This window comes from Oncorhynchus gorbuscha, linkage group LG10 (assembly GCF_021184085.1).
Source record: "Oncorhynchus gorbuscha isolate QuinsamMale2020 ecotype Even-year linkage group LG10, OgorEven_v1.0, whole genome shotgun sequence".
NCBI lineage: Eukaryota > Metazoa > Chordata > Actinopteri > Salmoniformes > Salmonidae > Oncorhynchus > Oncorhynchus gorbuscha.
This window is the reverse complement of record NC_060182.1, coordinates 34,442,150-34,468,096: the sequence shown is the minus strand read 5'-3', so window position 1 is coordinate 34,468,096 and position 25,947 is coordinate 34,442,150. Positions and strand designations below refer to the sequence as shown.

The 25,947-nt window shown below is 45.9% G+C and overlaps 1 protein-coding gene across 4 annotated transcripts in view; it reads right to left on the bottom strand.

Moving 5' to 3' along the window:
• Window positions 1–3,187: 3,187 nt before the first annotated feature.
• Window positions 3,188–25,947, bottom strand: part of LOC124045942 (DNA (cytosine-5)-methyltransferase 3A-like) — a 38,861-nt gene continuing 16,101 nt past the window's right edge. For 2 of the 4 annotated variants that reach the window (XM_046365774.1, XM_046365775.1), the window contains 18 exons: window positions 24,837–24,904; window positions 23,531–23,680; window positions 22,809–22,886; window positions 22,556–22,708; window positions 22,354–22,461; window positions 21,951–22,086; window positions 21,584–21,703; window positions 21,426–21,467; window positions 21,223–21,302; window positions 20,948–21,060; window positions 20,574–20,842; window positions 20,259–20,404; window positions 19,950–20,040; window positions 19,375–19,523; window positions 6,754–6,839; window positions 6,521–6,590; window positions 6,189–6,307; window positions 3,188–5,915 (listed from right to left, as the gene is read on the bottom strand). In XM_046365774.1, coding sequence (XP_046221730.1) covers window positions 5,774–5,915; window positions 6,189–6,307; window positions 6,521–6,590; window positions 6,754–6,839; window positions 19,375–19,523; window positions 19,950–20,040; window positions 20,259–20,404; window positions 20,574–20,842; window positions 20,948–21,060; window positions 21,223–21,302; window positions 21,426–21,467; window positions 21,584–21,703; window positions 21,951–22,086; window positions 22,354–22,461; window positions 22,556–22,708; window positions 22,809–22,886; window positions 23,531–23,680; window positions 24,837–24,904 — 2,120 coding nt within the window. In that variant the 3' untranslated portion in view covers window positions 3,188–5,773. The remainder of the gene's footprint in view (window positions 5,916–6,188; window positions 6,308–6,520; window positions 6,591–6,753; window positions 6,840–19,374; window positions 19,524–19,949; window positions 20,041–20,258; window positions 20,405–20,573; window positions 20,843–20,947; window positions 21,061–21,222; window positions 21,303–21,425; window positions 21,468–21,583; window positions 21,704–21,950; window positions 22,087–22,353; window positions 22,462–22,555; window positions 22,709–22,808; window positions 22,887–23,530; window positions 23,681–24,836; window positions 24,905–25,947) is intronic. The other 2 variants (XM_046365776.1, XM_046365778.1) reach the window with 1 other exon arrangement.

The window sequence follows — 25,947 nt, the reverse complement described above, 5'->3', positions numbered from 1 at the left end:
CTGAACATTAACTTTGCTGCCACCTACAGGCTTGGAGTATACACAACAGACTATGGCTCCCACTTCTTCTTCTTTAAGGTTTTATGGCAGATTACACCTATTGGTCTATTGCCGCCACCTATTGTACGGTCTATTGAACCCAAAAATATCCCACTGAGGGGGGAGGGGGAAACATCTCACTTCTTCAGTAACAGTTCAAATCACATCCCTAAACAGGCTTAGTTGCCTGTGAGGACGGAGCATTCATCGACAACATTCTTTGTAATGCCTCTGCTGTAAAATCCCTGAGTCCCAAAAAACAATCAACCGCACTCACAATGTAAACACTACAAAGTCCACCTTCTGCCTGGATTATTGACCTCTGCCTGCCCTGTCCCTGAGCCTGCCTGCCGTTTCTGTACCTTGTCACACCACCCTGAATTATTAATTAACCTCTGTCTGGCCTGACCCTGAGTCTGCCTGCCGTTCTGTACCTTTTGGACTCTGATCTGTATTACTGGCCTCTGCCTGCCCTTGACCTGTCGTTTTGCCTGCCCCTTGTTCTAGTAATAAACTTTTGTTACTTTGACATGGTCTGCATCTGGGTTTTCCCTGACACGTGATAGTACGAACTTGCCATGACTGACCCAGCAGACACGGACCAGCTCCGCAATATCATCTCCTCCCAAGAAGCCACCATTGGAAGGCACGGGGAGTAGCTTCATGACCTTATGGAAAGGGTCCAGACCTTGGCCGAACGCCAAGACCGAGCGGTGAACACATTGCCGGAGCAATTCCACGGGTTGTCTGTTAGGCAGCCTACCACGAGGGTAACTTCCCAGACTCCCGCAGTGTGGCAGACTATGCAGTGGATTTCCGCACGTTGGCATCTGAGAGTGCCTGGAACCTGGAAGCGCTGTTTGACATGTTTCTGCACGGAGTATCGGAGGAAGTAATGAACGAGCTTGCAGCTCAGGAACTACCGACGGATCTCGACTCGCCCATTGCCTTGACCATTCGGATCGATGGGAGACTACGGGAGTGAAGTAAGGAAAGGAGGTTTGATTCCTCTCGCCCGACCAAGGCTTCCACCTCGCCTCCGAGACATCCCGGAAGTCCGTCGGTCCCTTTGCCGAGAGAACCCAAGGCTACCCAACTTCCCGAGCCAATGCAACTAGGCAGACCTAGGCTGTCCCCAGCCAAATGGCTATACAGCCTTCACACAAAGAGTTGCCTGTTTTGCGGGACTACTGGTCATTTCGTGGCCACCTGTCCACTAAAAGACCAGGCTCACTGGTAGGACCGAGTAGTCTGGTGGGCCATACGGAGAACTTTTCCTCTCCCCTTACTCACACCCCTTTTCATACAATCTTGCTCTGGGGGAACCAGTCGAAATCTCTCCGGGTACTCATCGTCTCTGGGGCCGATGAGAGCAGTAAGGACGCTACCCTGGCGTCCGAGCTGGGCATCCCAGATGAGGTACGCTATCTTAGAGCGATCCAAGGGGAAGGAGGAGGGCTGCAGCTCGATGACGAGGGAACACTAAGCGAGTGAGGGAGGGAACAGCGAGGGACGAGGGAACAGGGAACAGCCTACGTCGAGTGAAACTGCAACGTTTCCTGGGATTCGCCAACTTCTATCACAACTTCTATCACCGGGTTACAGCACCCTAGCTTCCCCCCTGTCCGTTCACGTGGTCCCCAGCTGTGGGATCTTAAACACAGTTTCACAACAGCTCCCATCTTGGTTCATCCTGACTCGTCCCGCCAGTTTGTGGTGGAGGTCGATGCTTCAAATGTCTGAGTAGGGGCTGCCCTGTCCCAGCGTTCTGCCCTGGACTTCAAGTTACATCCCCGCGCCTTCTTCTCCCATTGCTTCAACGCCACAGAGAGGAACTACGATGTGGGGAATCGTGAGCTTATCGAGGTGAAGATGGCGCTGGAGCAGTGGATGCACTCGAGGGGGCGGAACATCCGTTCTTCGTGTGGACAGACCACAAGAATCTGGAATATCTCCGCCAAGCGTCTCAACTCCAGGCAAGCTAGATGGGCCCTGCTTTTCACCCCTTATTCTTACCACCTCTGTATCATTCACCCAGACAGGACACTTCAGACATTTGGGTGCATGCACACCACAATTGCAGCATTTAGGCTCTCCCGTCTACATACACTTGACTAAATATTTTGCATCTATCACACTGCATTGGTTTGGGCACGAAGGCTCTCACAGGATATGTCGTAAAACCCAAATACACGTGAGAAGGGAGACTCTTCATCAAAAAAAAGCATGAGTCACTCGGTGTGCACCTAACACTTGATTCCTTTTACTTCTAGCACCACCCCAGAGATAACAGCCTTGATAGGTGCCCTGCTTCGAAGATCCACACACGACACATTCCAATCCGATATCTTCCTGAAGTGCAGAGCACTCTCCTTCTGTTCCATAGATACACAAAAAAAAAAAATAAGCCCACTTCTCGTTACTCTCATGGACGCCACCTTATCCAACGCATCCACTATATTTATAGATTTATATATCTCCCAGGTAACTACATAGATTGAAAACCCTTACTCTAACCAAAAAAAGAATCAGAACTAGGTTGGATTTACTAGATTACACTATGACTTTACTTCTCTTATTTCCTTTTGCATTTGCCACTGTAATACAATTCTTCTCATCTCCACTCGACACACAATTTGGTTCAAACTGAACATCCACTTCATTTTCTCCCTCCAAGGTACCTCTGCACGACCACTCATGGTTCCCACTTATGGGCCCACTAGGAGAAATAGGATTTCATTTTTTACCACCTGAACTATGACCTGTTGAGTTTACAGACACTTCCACAATCTCAGCAATAGTATGCATCACTTGGCCTCCCGAGTGGCACAGTGGTCTAAGGCACTGCATCTCAGTGCAAGAGGCGTCACTACAGACACCCTGGTTTGAATCCAGGCTGTATCATAACCGGCCGCGATTGGGAGTCCCATAGGGCATCGCACAATTGGCCCAGCTTCGTCCGGTGTAGGCCATCATTGTAAATAAGAATTTGTTCTTAACTGACTTGCCTAGTTAAATAAAGGTTAAATCAAAGAAATATTGTTTTGTCAAAAGCCTGCCAGAGCGCCCACAAGCTCACTCACACCAGGCACACAGTATTCACAGTATAATATATACATCAATTGACAGACTGACAACACAGACAAAGTACAAATAATACAATTAGGGCAGTTTATTTCTCATCTCTAACATGATCAAAAGCTTTACATGGGGTTATGAGACTATGACAGCTATACACTAAACAAGCTGGGGAACAGCTAACCATGTTATATACAGCTTGACTCAATATTAACATACCATGCAAGAAAATATGAAATATAAGAAAACAATTGAACAATAATATAGCACCAATAGGAGTCTAGTGATGACCCGAATAACCTCATTTTAAAGGCATTGTTATTAAAGTGTTATAGAAACATACAGTACACAAAACAATTGTTTGTTCCTTTTGTTTCATTTCAAAAAAACTATTCATAAGGCCAGTATCCTATGTAAATCACTGTCCAGACTGTGTTCACCTGGTTGTGCTTATGAAAAATAGAAATGGTTAAGAAAAACACATTTGGTATACAGTATCTGTTCTGCCTCAGAGTTGAGATCAGTCACCACACTGACACACTTCATACAGTACAACAGGTAGGTATGGAGGGTAGAGGGGAACAAGGGTCCAAAACTGATGAGTTAAACATCTCAGTAACCCCAAATGACAAACAGTACTCATTTTAGAATGTAGCGTAACTTCAAGTTTTTGATGAAAGCTGGTTGTGTTGTGATATCATCAACAAACTTGTTGAGAGCGAGATGAACAGAACGCTGCAGTTAAAGCCATCACTTCAACTTAACACACAGATTACATGTCATAACAACACACGTCACATGCATGAAACTGAAGTGGGTATGTTATGATTAGGCCCTCCATGTGACCTTCATCAACACTCCATGAACATACAAGGTCAGTTTAAAACAGTTGCTTTCAGAAAAAAGTGCCCACTTTAAAGACAAACTTACACACTGCCTGTCTGTTTTACTGAAACAATTACGTGAAGTCATTAATGATGTACTGAGTACTCCTTTCCTCAGAACTTTGTCCAGCTCCCTTTACAATATTTAAGAATGAATAATTACAGAAGAAAAATAGTTCTACGTATATTGTTATCTAGGTTTTAACAGTTGTTTAGTAGGCACTTGCGATTACAACCGTTCTTCTCCCCATTGTTCCAAGACAGGGAGAAGGCACACATCTTACTATTCAAATCAAACTTGTAAGGACTGGTTTCAGCAACTTTTTCTTTCACATGCTTGACTATATCCCCTAAATTAAAGCCTATAAGCGGCATGCTCTAACAAGTGAGACAATAGTTATGCCTCCATTAACATTTTGTCATTTCTTTTTTTTGTCGACATTTTAAAATGCTGCGTTTCTATTCAACTGTCTTGTGTCGATGAAAACAGCTGGACATAATGACGTCTCCCCTTAAAATAACACTTTTCGCAAAAACCTAGAATGTCGAATAAAAATGTGGTAAAATTTGCAATATTTAGCATAAAAAAATACAATTTTGTTTCCAGATAGAACCCTCTGTGGAAAGGGTTCTACATGGAACCCAAAAGAGTTCTACCTGGAACCAGAAGGGTTTCTTCAAATGGGACATCATGCAAAGAAACATTTTTGTCCCCCGAGATGAATAAATGGATTTTGCCATCAGTAGGCATTTAGAATTAAATGTGGAGTGGACATTTATAGTTACGCGATAACATCAAATGCCCCACGTAGGTCTACCTTCAAAATTATTCGTCAATCATAATTTATTCGTAAGACAAAAGAAAAATCAACCCTTGTCGAATGTATAAAAATGTATTAGATCTTTAGAAAATGTCTCTGCCGTTTCCATTACACATGTGGCAATGATTTTTTGTGTGACATTGCTTTAGTCTAATTAACCTGTGTCAATGGAAACCTGCCTATAGTTAGTGAAAATGTGTGTCCTGTGACCACCTCTTTGACAAGAATATCATTAAAAACCCTAACATAGCACCACACAGACTGTAACCCATATGAATATTGTCCAAGGTAAAATACAATCAAACACTCAAGGCACATTTTTTTTTGCCTTGGTTTGAATCTGAGTTTTGGATTTTTAATTATTTTGGAAGATCTATTTTTCCAAACAATTAAAAAAAAACATTAGGTTTATTCACCTAATTACACGTGAACATGATTTATCTGACTATTTATTACATTCAAATATAAAATAAATGATACAGAATCATTCAATTAAATAGAGATAAAACTGTGTTTCTGCAGATGTCAGACCGATCATAGATTAGTATTGAGGTAGATAGTGGGCAGGGTTTGAGGTCTGATCTCACCATCATTGACCAAAAGTTGACCAAACCGAACATCAAATAAATGATAGACAAACGTGAACTATTCCAGACAAACGGAAAGAACCAAAAAGTGTCAGTGCATTCTGGTAATATTATGATCATATGACCACACTGCATTGAAACAGATGCTCATTATCTAAACCTAATAAAACACTTGATACAGCCAGTGATAAAAAGACTAAGAGGATTCTGTGAGGTCAGTCTGAGAAACACAGGACAGTTCCTTTCACTGAAAAGCAGGGCAGGATAATGATCTTTTTTTTTACCCTCCTCTCTCCAACAATCAGCCATTTCATGTTGCTGTTGTTGTTGACGACCGTGTGCAGCACACAGGAACGTGAGGTTCCTACTCACAGGCAAAGTAGTCCTTGAGTGGAGCGAAGAGGTGCCGGATAACTGGTACACTCCATGATCGGCCCAGTACTTTCTGCCGCTGGCTCCGACCCATGTTGTTGACATCAGTGTAATGCTTGGGAAAGCCGAAGATCCTGCAGAAAGGTCAATCACATAACATGGAAAATGTTAGAACCATTTCAAAACAATCCGAGGGTAAGTGTATTTGTTTTTAGAAATTACAGATTACATTCACTTAACTACCGTAAGTACATTGACTTTTACAAGAGAGAGCAGTATCCATGATCGGTCATGGTATAGGAATAATGCTGACTACAAAACTTTAAAACAATGTAATTACACTGTGATCACTTCTATATTCTATGCTGTTCCAACCTCTACCCTTTTGCTCAATAATAAAGACTTACTTCTCCATCTCTGTGCACCAAAGGTAGTCCTCCTTGCCATTAAAGTCGACAGGTAGTGATCCCATCTTCCCCTGTCTGATGGAGTTGGACTTGGTGGTGATGGTACGAACTTTGTTATACTGTAAGGGAAAGAACCGACAGATAACAAGCACAGCTTTAACCATATTTCAAATATGGACGTACTCACCAGTCACACCTGATGCTAGAAACTCATTCAGAAATAAGAAAATAGCCATCAGAAGTAACCTAAACAGCCTTTTAACTTCAACCTCGCTTGTCAGTAAAGTACTGAATTATAAGAAAATCTAGAAGCAAGAGCTTGTCAGTCTTACCTTGGCCGTGCGTCCAGGCTCCAGACAATCCTGCAGGTTCACCTTATCATCCAGAGAAGTAGCTAGAGGTCTAAGGAGAAAAAAAACATACAGACAAGTGAACTCTCTCATGTAGGTGGGTTGAACATAAGAAAAACAACATGATATTGAGAGTGCATGTGTTAGTGTTCATCAGTAGGAGTATGTGAAGGGATATGGGGATGTGTCTATGTGTTAGTCGTATTTATGTTTACCTGTTCATGCCAGGGAGGTTTCCCCAGAAGTAGCGAGCTCTGTGAGCTGGGCTCACTTTTACCGCATCGATCAGGATGGGATTACACTGGAAACAGATTAAATGAGATTTACTGTTGAAGTCGGAAGTTTGCATACACTTACGTTGGAGTCATTAAAACTATTTTTTCAACCCCTCCACAAATTTCTTGTTAACACACTATAGTTTTGGCAAGTTGGTTAGGACATCTACTTTGTGCATGACACAGGTAATTTTTCCAACAATTGTTTATAGACAGATTATTTCATTTATAATTTACTGTATCACAATTCCAGTGGGTCAGAAGTTTACATACACTAAGTTGACTGTGCCTTTAAACAGTTTGGAAAATTCCGGAAAATGATGTCATAGCATTAGAAGATTCTGATTTACATCATTTGAGTCAATTGGAGGTGTACCTGTGAATGTATTTCAAGGCCTACCTTCAATCTCAGTGCCTCTTTGCTTGACATCATTGGAAAATCAAAATAAATCAGCCAAGATCTCAGAATAAAAATTGTAGACCTCCACAAGTCTGGTTCATCCTTGGGTGCAATTTCCAAATGCCTGAAGGTACCATGTTCATCTGTACAAACAATAGTACGCAAGCATAAACACCATGGGACCAGGCAGACGTCATACCTCTCAGGAACGTGACGCGTTCTGTCTCCTAGAGATGAACGTACTTTGGTGTGAAAGTGCAAATCAATCCCAGAACAAGAGCAAAAGACCCTGTGAAGATTCTGGAGGAAACAGGTACAAAAGTATCTATATCCACAGTAAAATGAATCCTATATCGACATAACCTGAAAGGCCGCTCAGCAAGGAAGACGCCACTGCTCCAAAACCGCCATAAAAAAGCCAGACTACGGTATGCAACTGCACATAGGGACAAAGATCATACTTTTTGGAGAAAAGTTCTCTGGTCTGATGAAACAAAAATAGAACTGTTTGACCATAATGTCCATCGTCAGGAAAAAGGGCGAGGCTCGCAAGCCGAAGAACACTATCCCAACCGTGAAGCACGGGGTGGCAGCATCATGTTGTGGGGTTGCTTTGCTGCAGGAGGGACTGGGGCACTTCACAAAATAGATGGCATCATGAGGGTGGAGAATTATGTGGATATATTGAAGCAACATCTCAAGACATCAGTCAGGAAGTTAAAGCTTGGTCGCAAATGGGTCTTCCAAATGGACAATTACCCCAAGCATACTTCCTAAATTGTGGCAAAATGGCTTAAGGACAACAAAGTCAAGGTATTGAAGTGGCCATCACAAAGCACTGACCTCAATCCTATAGAACATTTGTGGGCAGAACTGAAAAAGCGTGAGCGAGCAAGGAGGCCTACAAACCTGACTCAGTTACACCAGCTCTGTCAGGAGGAATGGGCAAAATTCACCCAACTTATTGTGGGAAGCTTGTGGAAGGCTACCCAAAACGTTTGACCCAAGTTAAACAATTTAAAGGCAATGCTACCAAATACTAATTGAGTAAATGTAAACTTCTGACCCACTCGGAATGTGATGAAAGAAATAAAAGCTGAAATAAATCATTCTCTCTACTATTTTTGTCACGTTCTGACCTTAGTTCTTTTGTTATGTCTTTGTGTTAGTATGATCAGGGCGTGAGTTGGGTGGGTTGTCTATGTTAGTTTTTCAATTATTTTCTATTTCTGTGTTTGTCCTGGTAATTTTCTCAATCAGAGGCAGCTGTCAATTGTTGTCCCTGATTGAGAACCATATTTAGGTAGCCTGATTTCTATTTTGTTTCGTGGGTGATTATTTTCTGTCTTTGTGTATGTTACCAGACAGGACTGTTTCGTTTCGTGTCATTCTCGTTTATTGTTTTGTTGTTTTGTTTGAGTATTCGTTTTCATTAAAAGGCATAATGAATACTTACCACGCTGCACCTTGGTCCTCACCCTCTTCCACCAACAACGGCCGTTACAGAATCACCCAGCACTAAAGGAACAAGCAGCGTGGCAGCGGCAGCAGCAGCGATCTCAGGACTCCTGGACATGGGAGGAGATTCTGGACGGCAAGGGACCCTGGGCACATGCTTGAGAATATCGCCGCACCAAGGCTGAGCTGGAGGCAGCGAAAGCCGAGAGGCGGTGGTATGAGGAGGCAGCGCGGCTGGAAACCCGAGAGGCAGCCCCAAAAATGTATTGGGGGGGGGGGGCACACGTGGAGTGTGGCGAAGTCAGGTAGGAGACCTGCGCCAACTCCCCGTGCTTACCGTGGAGAGAGAGGGACCGGGCAGGCACCGTGTTATGCTGTGAGGCGCACGGTGTCGCCGGTGCACAGGCATAGCCTGGTGCGGTACATAGCAGCGCCTTGTATTGGCCGGGCTAGGTTGGGCATCGAGCCAGGTGCCATGTAGCCGGCTCAGCGCATCTGGTCTCCAGTGCGTCTCCTCGGGCCGGGGTACATAGCACCAGCACTACGTATGGTGTCCCCGGTTCGCCAGCACAGCCCAGTGCGGGCTATTCCACCTCACCGCACTGGCCTGGCTACGGGGAGCATTCAGCCATGTAGGGTTGGACAGGCTCGGTGCTCGAGACCTCCAGTGCGCCTTCACGGTCCGGTCTATCCAGTGCCACCTCCACGCACCAGCCCTCCGGTGGCAGCCCCCTGCACCAGACTGTCTCTCTGTCTCCTCCCTAAAGGTGCTCCCTCCTGCCCAGCGCTGCCAGAGTCTCCCTCCTGCCGTGAGCTGCCGGAGTCTCCCTCCTGCCGTGAGCTGCCGGAGTCTCCCTCCTGCCCTGAGCTGCCAGAGTCTCCCTCCTGCCCTGAGCTGCCAGAGTCACCCTCCTGCCCTGAGCTGCCAGAGTCTCCCTCCTGCCCTGAGCTGCCAGTCTCCCTCCTGCCCTGAGCTGCCAGAGTCTCCCTCCTGCCCTGAGGTGCCAGAGTCTCCCTCCTGCCCTGAGCTGCCAGTCTCCCTCCTGCCCTGGCAGAGTCTCCCTCCTGCCCTAAGCTGCCAGAGTCTCCCTCCTGCCCTGAGCTGCCAGGGTCTCCCGTCTGTCCTGAGCTGCCAGAGTCGCCCGTCTGTCCTGAGCTGCCAGAGTCGCCCGTCTGTCCTGAGCTGCCAGAGTCGCCTGTCTGTCCTGAGCTGCCGGAATCGCCCTTCACTCCGGAGCTGCCGGAGTCTCCCGCCTGTCCAGTGCTGCCGGAATCTCCCGTTCGTCCGGTGCTGTTGGAATCTCCCGTCCATTTGGGACCCAATGCTAGGGTCCCCAGTCCGTGGTCGGCGGCGAGGGTCGCCGCTTGAAAGAGGCCACGGAGGCGGTTGAGGAGGCGGACAAAGACTATGGTAGAGTGGGGTCCACGTCCCGCGCCAGAGCCCCCACCGCGGACAGACACCCACCCAGACCCTCCCATACAGGTTCAGGTTTTGGCGGCCGGAGTCGGCACCTTTGGGGGTCGGGGGGTAGTATTGTCACGTTCTGACCTTAGTTCTTTTGTTATGTCTTTGTTTTAGTATGGTCAGGGCGTGAGTTGGGTGGGTTGTCTATGTTAGTTTTTCTATGATGTGCTATTTCTGTGTTTGGCCTGGTATGGTTCTCAATCAGAGGCAGCTGTCAATCGTTGTCCCTGATTGAGAACCATATTTAGGTAGCCTGTTTTCTATTGTGTTTCGTGGGTGATTATCTTCTGTCTTTGTGTATGTTACCAGACAGGACTCTTTCGTTTTGTCATTCTCGTTTATTGTTTTGTTCGAGTATTCGTTTTCATTATAAGGCATAATGAATACTTACCACGCTGAACCTTCGTCCTCCTCTCTTTCTCCCACAGACGAACATTACAATTTTTCTGACATTTCACATTCTTAAAATAAAGTGGTGATCTAACTGACCTAAAACAGGGGTCTTAGGTCATTTAGGATTAAATGTCAGGAATTGTGAAAACTGAGTAAATGTATTTGGCTAATACGGAACCCAAACCGGCTGAGCGCGTGCGCCATCGTGCATACATTTATTTTGTCCCCCCACACCAAACGCGAACACAACACGCAGGTTAAAATATCAAAACAAACTCTGAACCAATTACATTCATTTGGGGAAAGGACGAAAACCATTAAACATGTATGGCAATTTAGCTAGCTAACTTGCACTTGATAGCTAATTTGTCATATTTAGCTAGCCTGCTGTTGCTAGCTAATTTGTCCTGGGATATAAAAATTGAGATGTTATTTTACCAGAAATGCACAAGGTCCTCTACGCTGACAATTAATCCACACATAAAACGGTCAACCGAATTGTTTCTAGTCATTTCTCCTCATTCCAGGCTTTTTCTTCTTTGAACTTGGTGATTGGCATCCAAACTTTCATAGTATTACCACGACGACCGACAACACAGTTGGTCTTTCAATCGCCCACGTGGGTACAGTGGGGCAAAAAAGTATTTAGTCAGCCACCAATTGTGCAAGTTCTCCCACTTAAAAAGATGAGAGAGGCCTGTAATTTTCATCATAGGTATGACAGACAAAATGAGGGGAAAAATTCCAGAAAATCACATTGTAGACTTTTTAATGAATTTATTTGCAAATTATGGTGGAAAATAAGTATTTGGTCACCTAAAAACAAGCAAGATTTCTGGCTCTCACAGACCTGCAACTTCTTCTTTAAGAGGATCCTCTGTCCTCCACTCGTTACATGGATCACCACAGACAACACTGCTACTCCTACTGCTCTCTCTTCGTCTGCCCACGTGTTCTCGCACACCCCGAGAGCTTCTGGTCAGCGGGGTGGTGGCACCGGGATCCTCATCTCTCCCAAGTGGTCATTCTCTCTTTCTCCCCTTACCCATCTGTCTATCGCCTCCTTTGAATTCCATGCTGTCACAGTTACCAGCCCTTTCAAGCTTAACATCCTTATCATTTATCGCCCTCCAGGTTCCCTCGGAGAGTTCATCAATGAGCTTGATGCCTTGATAAGCTCCTTTCCTGAGGACGGCTCTCCTCTCACAGTTCTGGGCGACTTTAACCTCCCCACGTCTACCTTTGACTCATTCCTCTCTGCCTCCTTCTTTCCACTCCTCTCCTCTTTTGACCTCACCCTCTCACCTTCCCCCTACTCACAAGGCAGGCAATACGCTCGACCTCATCTTTACTAGATGCTGTTCTTCCACTAACCTCATTGCAACTCCCCTCCAAGTCTCCGACCACTACCTTGTATCCTTTTCCCTCTCGCTCTCATCCAACACCTCCCACACTGCCCCTACTCGGATGGTATCGCGCCGTCCCAACCTTCGCTCTCTCTCCCCCGCTACTCTCTCCTCTTCCATCCTATCATCTCTTCCCTCTGCTCAAACCTTCTCCAACCTATCTCCTGATTCTGCCTCCTCAACCCTCCTCTCCTCCCTCTCTGCATCCTTTGACTCTCTATGTCCCCTATCCTCCAGGCCGGCTCGGTCCTCCCCTCCTGCTCCGTGGCTCGATGACTCATTGCGAGCTCACAGAACAGGGCTCCGGGCAGCCGAGCGGAAATGGAGGAAAACTCGCCTCCCTGCGGACCTGGCATCCTTTCACTCCCTCCTCTCTACATTTTCCTCCTCTGTCTCTGCTGCTAAAGCCACTTTCTACCACTCTAAATTCCAAGCATCTGCCTCTAACCCTAGGAAGCTCTTTGCCACCTTCTCCTCCCTCCTGAATCCTCCTCCCCCTCCTCCCTCTCTGCAGATGACTTCGTCAACCATTTTGAAAAGAAATCAAATCAAATCAAATTTTATTTGTCACATACACATGGTTAGCAGATGTTAATGCGAGTGTAGCGAAATGCTTGTGCTTCTAGTTCCGACAATGCAGTGATAACCAACAAGTAATCTAACTAACAATTCCAAAACTACTGTCTTATACACAGTGTAAGGGGATAAGGAACATGTACATAAGGATATATGAATGAGTGATGGTACAGAGCAGCATACAGTAGATGGTATCGAGTACAGTATATACATATGAGATGAGTGTGTAGACAAAGTAAACAAAGTGGCATAGTTAAAGTGGCTAGTGATACATGTGTTACATAAGGATGCAGTCGATGATGTAGAGTACAGTATATACATATGCATATGAGATGAATAATGTAGGGTAAGTAACATTATATAAGGTAGCATTGTTTAAAGTGGCTAGTGATATATTTACATCATTTCCCATCAATTCCCATTATTAAAATGGCTGGAGTTGGGTCAGTGTCAATGACAGTGTGTTGGCAGCAGCCACTCAGTGTTAGTGGTGGCTGTTTAACAGTCTGATGGCCTTGAGATAGAAGCTGTTTTTCAGTCTCTCGGTCCCAGCTTTGATGCACCTGTACTGACCTCGCCTTCTGGATGATAGCGGGGTGAACAGGCAGTGGTTCGGGTGGTTGATGTCCTTGATGATCTTTATGGCCTTCCTGTAACAACGGGTGGTGTAGGTGTCCTGGAGGGCAGGTAGTTTGCCCCCGGTGATGCGTTGTGCAGTCCTCACTACCCTCTGGAGAGCCTTACGGTTGAGGGCGGAGCAGTTGCCGTACCAGGCGGTGATACAGCCCGCCAGGATGCTCTCGATTGTGCATCTGTAGAAGTTTGTGAGTGCTTTTGGTGACAAGCCGAATTTCTTCAGCCTCCTGAGGTTGAATAGGCGCTGCTGCGCCTTCTTCACGACGCTGTCAGTGTGAATGGACCAATTCAGTTTGTCTGTGATGTGTATGCCGAGGAACTTAAAACTAGCTACCCTCTCCACTACTGTTCCATCGATGTGGATAGGGGGTGTTCCCTCTGCTGTTTCCTGAAGTCCACAATCATCTCCTTAGTTTTGTTGACGTTGAGTGTGAGGTTATTTTCCTGACACCACACTCCGAGGGCCCTCACCTCCTCCCTGTAGGCCGTCTCGTCGTTGTTGGTAATCAAGCCTACCACTGTTGTGTCGTCCGCAAACTTGATGATTGAGTTGGAGGCGTGCGTGGCCACGCAGTCGTGGGTGAACAGGGAGTACAGGAGAGGGCTCAGAACGCACCCTTGTGGGGCCCCCGTGTTGAGGATCAGCGGGGAGGAGATGTTGTTGCCTACCCTCACCACCTGGGGGCGGCCCGTCAGGAAGTCCAGTACCCAGTTGCACAGGGCGGGGTCGAGACCCAGGGTCTCGAGCTTGATGACGAGCTTGGAGGGTACTATGGTGTTGAATGCCGAGCTGTAGTCGATGAACAGCATTCTCACATAGGTATTCCTCTTGTCCAGGTGGGTTAGGGCAGTGTGCAGTGTGGTTGAGATTGCATCGTCTGTGGACCTATTTGGGCGGTAAGCAAATTGGAGTGGGTCTAGGGTGTCAGGTAGGGTGGAGGTGATATGGTCCTTGACTAGTCTCTCAAAGCACTTCATGATGACGGAAGTGAGTGCTACGGGCGGTAGTCGTTTAGCTCAGTTACCTTAGCTTTCTTGGGAACAGGAACAATGGTGGCCCTCTTGAAGCATGTGGGAACAGCAGACTGGTATAGGGATTGATTGAATATGTCCGTAAACACACCGGCCAGCTGGTCTGCGCATGCTCTGAGGGCGCGGCTGGGGATGCCGTCTGGGCCTGCAGCCTTGCGAGGGTTAACACGTTTAAATGTCTTACTCACCTCAGCTGCAGTGAAGGAGAGACCGCATGTTTCCGTTGCAGGCCGTGTCAGTGGCACTGTATTGTCCTCAAAGCGGGCAAAACAGTTATTTAATCTGCCTGGGAGCAAGACATCCTGGTCCGTGACTGGGCTGGATTTCATCTTGTAGTCCGTGATTGACTGTAGACCCTGCCACATGCCTCTTGTGTCTGAGCCATTGAATTGAGATTCCACTTTGTCTCTGTACTGACGCTTAGCTTGTTTAATAGCCTTACGGAGGGAATAGCTGCACTGTTTGTATTCAGTCATGTTGCCAGACACCTTGCCCTGATTAAAAGCAGTGGTTCGCGCTTTCAGTTTGCTGCCATCAATCCACGGTTTCTGGTTAGGGAATGTTTTTATCGTTGCTATGGGAACGACATCTTCGACGCACGTTCTAATGAACTCGCACACCGAATCAGCGTATTCGTCAATATTCCCATCTGACGCAATACGAAACATGTCCCAGTCCACGTGATGGAAGCAGTCTTGGAGTGTAGAGTCAGCTTGGTCTGACCAGCGTTGGACAGACCTCAGCGTGGGAGCCTCTTGTTTTAATTTCTGCCTGTAGGCAGGGATCAGCAGAATGGAGTCGTGGTCAGCTTTCCCGAAAGGGGGGCGGGGCAGGGCCTTATATGCGTCGCGGAAGTTAGAGTAACAATGATCCAAGGTTTTACCACCCCTGGTTGCGCAATCGATATGCTGATAAAATTTAGGGAGTCTTGTTTTCAGATTGGCTTTGTTAAAATCCCCAGCTACAATGAATGCAGCCTCCGGATAAATGTTTTCCAGTTTGCAAAGAGTTAAATAAAGTTCGTTCAGAGCCATCGATGTGTCTGCTTGGGGGATATATACGGCTGTGATTATAATCGAAGAGAATTCTCTTGGAAGATAATGCGGTCTACATTTGATTGTGAGGAATTCTAAATCAGGTGAACAGAAGGATTTGAGTTCCTGTATGTTTCCTTCATCACACCATGTCCCGTTAGTCATGAGGCATACGCCCCCGCCACTCTTCTTACCAGAGAGATGTTTGTTTCTGTCGGCGCGATGCGTGGAGAAACCCGTTGGCTGCACCGCCCTGGATAGCGTTTTCCCAGTAAGCCATGTCTCCGTAAAGCAAAGAACGTTGCAGTCTCTGATGTCCCTCTGGAATGCCACCCTTGCTCGGATTTCATCAACCTTGTTGTCGAGAGACTGGACATTGGCAAGAAGAATGCTGGGAAGTGGTGCGCGATGTGCCCTTTTTCGGAGTCTGACCAGAACACCGCCGCGTTTCCCTCTTTTTCGGAGTCGTTTCCTTGGGTCGCTGCATGCGATCCATTCCGTTGTCCTGTTTGTAAGGCAGAACACAGGATCCGCGTCGCGGAAAACATATTCTTGGTCGTACTGATGGTGAGTTGACGCTGATCTTATATTCAGTAGTTCTTCTCGACTGTATGTAATGAAACCTAAGATGACCTGGGGTACTAATGTAAGAAATAACACGTAAAAAAACAAAAAACTGCATAGTTTCCTAGGAACGCGAAGCGAGGCGGCCATCTCAGTCGGCGCGAACTCTCGCTCTCTTGAAGACGGAAGGTCGACGACATCCGATCCTCGTTTGCTAAGTCAAACGACACCGCTGGTTCTGCTCACACTGCCCTACCCTGTGCTCTGACCTCTTTCTCCCCTCTCTCTCCAGATGAAATCTCGCGTCTTGTGACGGCCGCCCGCCCAACAACCTGCCCGCTTGACCCTATCCCCTCCTCTCTTCTCCAGACCAGTTCCGGAGACCTTCTCCCTTACCTCACCTCGCTCATCAACTCATCCCTGACCGCTGGCTACATCCCTTCCGTCTTCAAGAGAGCGAGAGTTGCACCCCTTCTGAAAAAACCTACACTCGATCCCTCCGATGTCAACAATTACAGACCAGTATCCCTTCTTTCTTCTCTCAAACTCTTGAACGTGCCGTCCTTGGCCAGCTCTCCCGCTATCTCTCTCTGAATGACCTTCTTGATCCAAATCAGTCAGGTTTCAAGACTAGTCATTCAACTGAGACTGCTCTCCTCTGTATCACGGAGGCGCTCCGCACTGCTAAAGCTAACTCTCTCTCCTCTGCTCTCATCCTTCTAGATCTATTGGCTGCCTTCGATACTGTGAACCATCAGATCCTCCTCTCCACCCTCTCCGAGTTGGGCATCTCCGGCGCGGCCCACGCTTGGATTGCGTCCTACCTGACAGGTCGCTCCTACCAGGTGGCGTGGCGAGAATCTGTCTCCTCACCACGCGCTCTCACCACTGGTGTCCCCCAGGGCTCTGTTCTAGGCCCTCTCCTATTCTCGCTATACACCAAGTCACTTGGCTCTGTCATAACCTCACATGGTCTCTCCTATCATTGCTATGCAGACGACACACAATTAATCTTCTCCTTTCCCCCTTCTGATGACCAGGTGGCGAACCGCATCTCTGCATGTCTGGCAGACATATCAGTGTGGATGACGGATCACCACCTCAAGCTGAACCTCGGCAAGACGGAGCTGCTCCTCCTCCCGGGGAAGGACTGCCCGTTCCATGATCTCGCCATCACGGTTGACAACTCCATTGTGTCCTCCTCCCAGAGCGCTAAGAACCTTGGCGTGATCCTGGACAACACCCTGTCGTTCTCAACCAACATCAAGGCGGTGGCCCGTTCCTGTAGGTTCATGCTCTACAACATCCGCAGAGTACGACCCTGCCTCACACAGGAAGCGGCGCAGGTCCTAATCCAGGCACTTGTCATCTCCCGTCTGGATTACTGCAACTCGCTGTTGGCTGGGCTCCCTGCCTGTGCCATTAAACCCCTTCAACTCATCCAGAATGCCGCAGCCCGTCTGGTGTTCAACCTTCCCAAGTTCTCTCACGTCACCCCGCTCCTCCGTTCTCTCCACTGGCTTCCAGTTGAAGCTCGCATCCGCTACAAGACCATGGAGCTTGCCTACGGAGCTGTGAGGGGAACGGCACCTCAGTACCTCCAGGCTCTGATCAGGCCCTACACCCAAACAAGGGCACTGCATTCATCCACCTCTGGCCTGCTCGCCTCCCTACCACTGAGGAAGTACAGCTCCCGCTCAGCCCAGTCAAAACTGTTCGCTGCTCTGGCCCCCCAATGGTGGAACAAACTCCCTCACGACGCCAGGACAGCGGAGTCAATCACCACCTTCCGGAGACACCTGAAACCCCACCTCTTTAAGGAATACCTAGGATAGGATAAGTAATCCCTCTCACCCCCCCCCTTTAAGATTTAGATGCACTATTGTAAAGTGACTGTTCCACTGGATGTCATAAGGTGAATGCACCAATTTGTAAGTCGCTCTGGATAAGAGCGTCTGCTAAATGACTTAAATGTAAATGTAAATGTTACCTGTAATAATGGCACCTGTTTGAACTTGTTATCAGTATAAAAGACACCTGTCCACAACCTCAAACAGTCACACTCCAAACTCCACTATGGCCAAGACCAAAGAGCTGTCAAAGGACAAATGGAAGACATACAAGACCACTGATAATCTCCCTCGATCTGGGGCTCCACGCAAGATCTCACCCCGTGGGGTCAAAATGATCACAAGAACGGTGAGCAAAAATCCCAGAACCACACGGGGGGACCTAGTGAATAATACTAATAATACTATTATCTCAATACTTTGTTATATACCCTTTGTTGGCAATGACAGAGGTCAAACGTTTTCTGTATTCACAAGGTTTTCACACATTGTTTGTGTTATTTTGGCCCATTCCTCCATGCAGATCTCCTCTAGAGCAGTGATGTTTTGGGGCTGTTGCTGGGCAACACGGACTTTCAACTCCCTCCAAAGATTTTCTATGGGGTTTAGATCTGGAGACTGGCTAGGCCACTCCAGGACCTTGAAATGTTTCTTACAAAGCCACTCCTTCGTTGCCCGGGCGGTGTGTTTGGGATCATTGTCATGCTGAAAGACCCAGCCACATTTCATCTTCAATGCCCTTGCTGATGGTAGGCTTTGTTACTTTGGTCCCAGCTCTCTGCAGGTTATTCACTAGGTCCCCCCGTGTGGTTCTGGGATTTTTGTTCACCGTTCTTGTGATCATTTTGACCCCACGGGGTGAGATCTTGCGTGGAGCCCCAGATCGAGGGAGATTATCAGTGGTCTTGTATGTCTTCCATCTTCCATGTGTCCTTTGACAGCTCTTTGGTCTTGGCCATAGTGGAGTTTGGAGTGTGACTGTTTGAGGTTGTGGACAGGTGTCTTTTATACTGATAACAAGTTCAAACAGGTGCCATTATTACAGGTAACGAGTGGAGGACAGAGGAGCCTCTTAAAGAAGAAGTTGCAGGTCTGTGAGAGCCAGAAATCTTGCTTGTTTGTAGGTGACCAAATACTTATTTTCCACCATAATTTGCAAATTAATTCATTAAAAATCCTACAATGTGATTTTCTGGATTTTTTCCCCTCATTTTGTCTGTCATAGTTGAAGTGTACCTATGATGAAAATTACAGGCCTCTCTCATCTTTTTAAGTGGGAGAACTTGCACAATTGGTGGCTGACTAAATACTTTTTTGCCCCACTGTATAACCAATGAGGAGATGGCATGTGGGTATCTGCTACTATTAACCAATGAGGAGATGGGAGAGGCAAGACTTGCACCGCGATCTGCGTCACAAATAGAACTGACTTCTATTTTAGCCCTTGGCAACGCAGACGCTCGTTGACGGGCGCGAGCAGTGTGGGTGCAATAATTGAATAATATAGATTTCTACATTTATTTTTGCAACACTCGGGCACGCGACGCGAGCGGTGTAGTCAGGGTATAAGGTGTATGTAAACGTCCGACTTCAACTGTATTAGTAATAATGAAATGAAGACGCAAACACACCGCCCAAATGCCATTGAACAGGGAGAGAGGGAGAATGAGCAAGAGAGTTAAAGAAAGAGAGAGAAAGGAAGAAGGAGAGGCCTCATTGACCATGAAATAGCTGCTAGTGCCTTTACCTCAAGAAAGCGACAGATGTCAGCCAGGTCATGACCGCGCATAGCCACCACATTTTCAAAGAGCCAGAAGAATGGACGGTTGTCATCATCCTTTGGCCTCATCATGGTCAGCATCCTGTAATATTCAAAGAACAGCCTGCCTGTGCCCTCTGGAAACAGAGACAGAAAAAAACCAATGAAACACCATTAAAAACCCATTTACTAGGCCAATGGATAGGTTAGCGTGTACAGCCACGTGCATCTAACAGTAGGCTACCATGTTAACTGCTAATAAAATGATGTGATAACATACTTGATAAAGTTCTCCAGACATTAGCCCTCTACATTGTCTAGCACAGTGGTTCATAAAACCTCTCCTACTTACCTCAGAAAATTCACAATTCTGTTGTAGCTCTGAACTAACTCACCTGATTCAACTATCCAAGGACTTGATGATTAGTTAACAAGTTGAATAAGGTGTGCTGGCTCTGGAATTGATCAAATACATGGATGGCTGGGGGTTCTCCAGGAGAGGTCGGAGAACCACTGGTCAAGTGGAAACACTCCATTTACTTTGAAGTCAGGAGGTTCCTTACCAAATAAGCCCTTCCGAGCAGGGTTGACGCAGGCCAGGTCATTGCAGGGGCTTCCTCCAATCAGGAGGTCAAAGGGACCCCATTCAGCCAGCTGAAACACAGCAAACACAGACACACACAGGTTAGGGGCAGTGGTTAGAGCGTTGGACTAGTAACCGAAAGGTTGCAAGTTCATATCCCCGAGCTGACAAGGTACAAATCTGTCGTTCTGCCCCTGAACAGGCAGTTAACTCACTGTTCCTAGGTCGTCATTGAAAATGACGTGTGTGTGTTGTAATTTGTTTGAATGTGTGTGTATGCTGAACTCACATGTTTCCTGGTGATGGTGCGTACGTCATTGATGTGCTCTATCTTGCCCTCGTGTTTGATCATACCCACAGTGATCGAGTCCCCACAGATCTCAGAGGCGATGTAGCGTTCTACGATGAAGCCCAGGTCTTTGAGCACAAGGTACCCTGCAAGAGCACAATGGGCACAGAAGATTATCAGTCACTGACACACAAACCAAAATTCCTGAAGACAGAAGAAACACAAGCCATTGCATCCTCATAAAACACATCACAATCACTTATCTGCAACCATCTCCCAAAGACAAATGAAAGCCCATATTGAGAATGTACAAACCTGTGGCAATCCCATCAAAGAGAGACAACACCCTGATAGGTCTGCGTTGATGGGCAGGAATGGAGGGATACACCCTGTGGGGTTCAAACTCTAGGGCACTGTTGTTGACAAAAAACTCTTGGACTCGCACGCTCCAGTCAGTTCGCAGCTTGAGTGATCCGTTGCACTGGGATGGTAAGCACATGAAGCAGCTCCATGGGTCAACATCCTTCAGCTTGTCAAAGGTTCCATCGCCAACCAAAATGTTCAGGCAGTCCTTACAGAAACACCTGAGATAGGGAGAGAGCGAGAACGACAGAGAGGATAAGCGAGTGAAAGAGGAAATGGGAGTGAAAGAAGAGAGAGAGGAATGTGTACTCTTGAGCAGTGCTAACCTGCAGCAGCTGGCATTGCCACACAGAATGACCTCTTGGCCAGCGCAACAAATCGTGCAGTAGGACTGGTAGCCATCTTCGTCGTATCTGTACAAAGTCTCAATAAAGTTCTCCTGTAAAGGTTAGGAGGGACAGCTTTACCATGGGGACGAAGGTCATTCATGTCAACAATCTTTCAGATGATAAGCAGACATGATTTAACATGTCTACGTGGATACACTTGCATAAATAAACTGAACAGTCATTCAATTTATGAGAATATGTAGTTAGTTTACCTTGCACTTCAGGCAAAGACTCCCCTCAAACAGTGGGTGGAAGGTGTGGATGTGGGGGGTTCCACATGATAAACAGAATTCTGAGGTGAATAATGAATTGTATACATTAGTAAAATGACTGATTCAATTCTATAATATTTTTCTAAAGTGCAGACAAATAGAGAGCAAAAAAGTACAATTACAGCTCAAAGAATGTTAAATACCTTTAACATGTTTGCCTTTCCTAACCTCTCGTACCATTGCCTCTGTGAACCACAAAATAAAGGAATTTAACTTATGCAAATATAATTCTATAGTGACAGAGGAACTAGAAAAACGGCCCATATTAATGAATATGGATTGCTGTGGGTGTAGGGCTTACCTCTACTGTAGCTCTGATTCCCATAGGATGGTCTGTTCTTGTTCACATACTTCCTCTTAGCTGGGGGCTGATAGTCTGCCAGAGACGAGTCTGAAGATTCTGCCTTTGAGTATTTGGCATCTTTGGGAATAAAACAAAATAAAAGGGACATGAGAACACCTGTTGTTACTAGAGTACTACACAGGTATAAGTGTTACCCTGTTATGGAAATATAATGGAAGCAACACAAAACGCGCCAGGGTGAAATGTCCCATAGGTACAGATCTAGGATCAGCTTCCCCGGCCCCAATCCTAACCTTAATCAGGAAAATGCTAAACTGAACCAAGATCAGCATCTAGGGAAAACATCACCCTAAACCACACATACTTGCAGGTGGTGGGGGGTTGAACCCATCTGGTCCAGTGGGCAGGAATCCACTGTGGGCCCAGTCCAGCATCAACTTAAGCAACTCCTGCTTATTCCCCGCTGCAAGAAAGGACTTCTCACAGCGTTCACCAGCCAACTGCATAGACATGAAATATGAGTGATGAGTGAGTGATGTGGTGCTTTGTGGTATTATACTGTATGGAATATTGTGATATATGGGGATGTAACAGTACAGTACTAGCATAGTTCTACATCTGTGTGTGCTGTCTTGCCAATGTCACGCAATGACCATGCAAGTTGAGTTGGAAAGAAAGCACAAACAGATCTGGGACCAGGCTAGTATATTACAGAGTCATACATTACAATGTTAAGATAGCGATAGATAATAGCATTCATGTCCCACCTCAAGGACCTGGTAGATGGCATCTTTGTAGGTAGGCAAGCTGGAATAGGAATTCTTGCAAAAGCACTTTGCAAAAGCTGCAAAAGGCAGAAGCCTCTCTGTATAGATCTGCAACACAAAACAAAGGAACAATTTTGTCCAAACACCAATCTGTGCTGCAGGTCAACCCTTCTCTTTACAATGAGTCAAGTCAAGTCCTCACCTCGGAAAACATTCCGTCACCGAACCACTCTACCCGGCGCTTGGATACAGGCGGTGCCTTGTTGGACTTCCAGAGCACCACCAGTCCAGGCCACCAGGAGAAGCCCTTCACCTTTCCCCACACCAGCTCTCCAGTGGGGAAACCCTTCCCATCCTACAGGGTGAGACCCCGGGAGATGGAGGGTTATTCACATGGGTTTATATGATATGGAAGCATGTTGGCATGCATAGCAAATATTTGTGAAAGTAGGAACCTGGTAATCAATGCCCTTCTTTGCTCCCCTGGGGCTCGTTGTAGACACGTTGGATGTATGATTCTCCTTCTTCGGGGACTGAAAGTCAAAAATATTTATGCTTTAATACACAGATAAAATAGTTGACAATGCATGCCTGAAGACAGTGACGAACACATCCACTGATATCTGATGAACCTGAAAATTGGAAAAAATAAAAGTTTTCCTATGGGTGACTACAATTGTACATATCCTTCTTTACATGTAATAGCCAATATTGGCCCTGTGTTTGTAAGGTTTGTCAGGTTTTGTCAACCTTAATTCAAGCGACCCAATTTCAGAGTAGTGAGAATGAGTTAAGAAAATGGGAGACCACGTAAGTCCATATAAAGGGTTAAAAAGGAAATTAGAACGTTAGAAGCAAATCACAAGAGCCATGCACAGAAAGAATGACGTGTCGTTGACAGCCACGCCCACCTTTAGAGCAAAATATATGTTTTTTTTGTGTGTTTCGATTGCATTGCGCCTTTCACTGCCCCATTCGCCAGAGGTCAGAAGGGCTCCCCTCAAGCGTAGGAGCCACAGGAGGCTGGTGGGCAGATATATAGGAGGATGGACTCATTTTAATGGAATGAATGGGACGGTATCAAACACGTCGTTTCAATTCTAGTCATTACAATGAGCCTGTCCTCCGATATCTCAGCGCACCAGCCATCACTGGTAGGTGTTTTGAGAGTACCTACCGATGCAGCCTCGGACTTCTGGTCCTTTTTGCTGTCGTTGTCAAGCGCCTGTGGCTTGACCCAGGTGCCGGCACCAGCCTGAAACACAGTGCGCGCCTGTGGCTTCTGGCGTAAGCTGCTCTCCCAACCATAAATGCCCCTAATGGTGCCCTGAGGGACAACACACATGCACACACCTATTACGCACACTGCTCACAGGCATTGTACAAGCGCACACACACCAAGTCATGCACTCACATCCAAGAATTGCCATGACTACCAAGCATAAAGTCGACCCACGTGAAAAAAGAAAAAGAAGAAAGATAAAGGAGAGGGTAAAAAAGTTACTAACCAGGTTAGTTTGTTAGACACGGGTGAGATACCAGTATGAACTTGTCCCAAACATTTAATGTTTTAATAAAAATGATTTAAAAGCATAGAAAATGGTTGATTGCACAAGCAACAGCAAAGCAAAGCATACTAGTGACCCTTAATTCATAAAACCTGCATAGAAAGGTCTGTCATAATGTCAAGCTTTGGAGACATGCAAAAGATCCATGCACGTTTTGCTTTGTTTGATACCAAAGAATGATAGTTTCCATTGTCAGGTGTTGTCACGTGCAGTTTATTTTGATCTGTCACACCCCCACTATAGCAAGGTAAGAACACGTCAAAGCAGAACAGGTAAAAACAAACATAGGCAACAATATCTACAGTATGTCCGTCTTTGTTAATATTTTTCAGTACATTTTGTGATTACGATCTTGTCTCATCACTGCAACGGGTTAGGGAGAGGCAAAGGTCGAGTCATGCGTCCTCTGAAACATGACCCGCCAAGCAACTCTTCTTAACACCCGTCCACTTAACATGGAAGCCAGCCACACCAATGTGTCGGAGGAAACACCATTCAACTAATGACCGAATTCAGCCTGCAGGCGCCTGGCCCGCCACAAGGAGTCGCTAGAGCGCGATGAGCCAAGTAATTCCCTGCCAAACCCTCCCTTAACCCGGACAACGCTGGGCCAATTGTGTGCCGTCCTATGGGACTCCCGGTCACAGCCGGTTGTGACACAGCCTGGGATCGAACCCTAGGTTATAGTGACACCGCAACAATGCGTTGCAGTGCCTTAGACCTCTGCGCCACTCAGGAGGCCTTGTCTGTCTTTTAAAGCTCTGTTATGCATAGTTGATTATGAGTCACAAGAAAACAATAACGTCACCCTTAGTTAAATCTTAAGTTACCATATTTGTTGAATTGATTCACCCAATCCTACTAGACAAGAAATGTGATACAAAAAAACATCAACAAAATAATCAAAAATATTACCTCCATAGTATTTGTCCAAATTACGTTGTCCTCAACGAACACAGTATCGTCCTCATTCTTTGGCCCATCTACATAAACAAGTTTCATAGAAACCAAATCAATGTTTTGATGCAGAAAATACAAAAGCTTTGCCTGAAATTGTCAAAAGGTGAAAAGCCAGAGGATAGATAACTAAAAAGACAAGGTTGGGGTCAATTTCATTTAAACTCAGTCAATGCAGGAAGTAAACTGAAATTGGAATTTCAGTTTACTTCCTGCATTGACTGAATTGAAATGGAATTGATTTGACCCCAACCATGGAAGGTGGATTGTTAAGCATTCTCTGGTAATGTGTCACCTGTACATCAATTCAATTGAGTTTAAGGCCAGGCACCACACCCATATTTTGTTCCCCTTAATCACAATCAACTTTTACCAGTTGAATGTGGACACAAATATAATACTTTTAATATATTAAAATGTTTCTGAAATATTGTACAAAAATATGCAAATTAGGTAATATCATTAAATATGTGCATATTTGCATATCACAAAATCCAATTTTCTGGACACTGGATGAAGCCAGACCAAGTATTTTGGTTTCATTTTGTTACATTCCCAGGAGCTGACTTACATATAGCAGATTGTGGATAAATATTTTTTTTAATCTTTCTATCTAAAATACTATAGAAAGATACGTAAAAATGCATTTTTGGCAAATGTTTTTAAAGGAAATGTAATCTAGAATTAAAACATGACAACATATCAACAATTCCCCATGTATAAGTCTGGAGAACACATCTAAGGATAACCACAAGAAAGTTGATGAATGAAGATGCTTCTGAGGCAGAGAAAAATGTGTTGACGTGTGGGAAGAGTCTGACTTTGGGGAAATGGCAGTTAAAGACAAACTTACAATTCATTTAAACTACCAAATGCCAAACACTCATTTAGACCCAATCACCGTAAGTTACTACATATAGTCCCGTTTGTAACATTCTCTATGAAATTGGCTTTTAAGCGATGTGTGATTCAATGTAGTGAGCTTTGAAATTAAGGATGTATGACCATTCAATTCATGAAATGTTGATGACGGTAGTATGATAAACTAACGGAAATATACGGAAATATT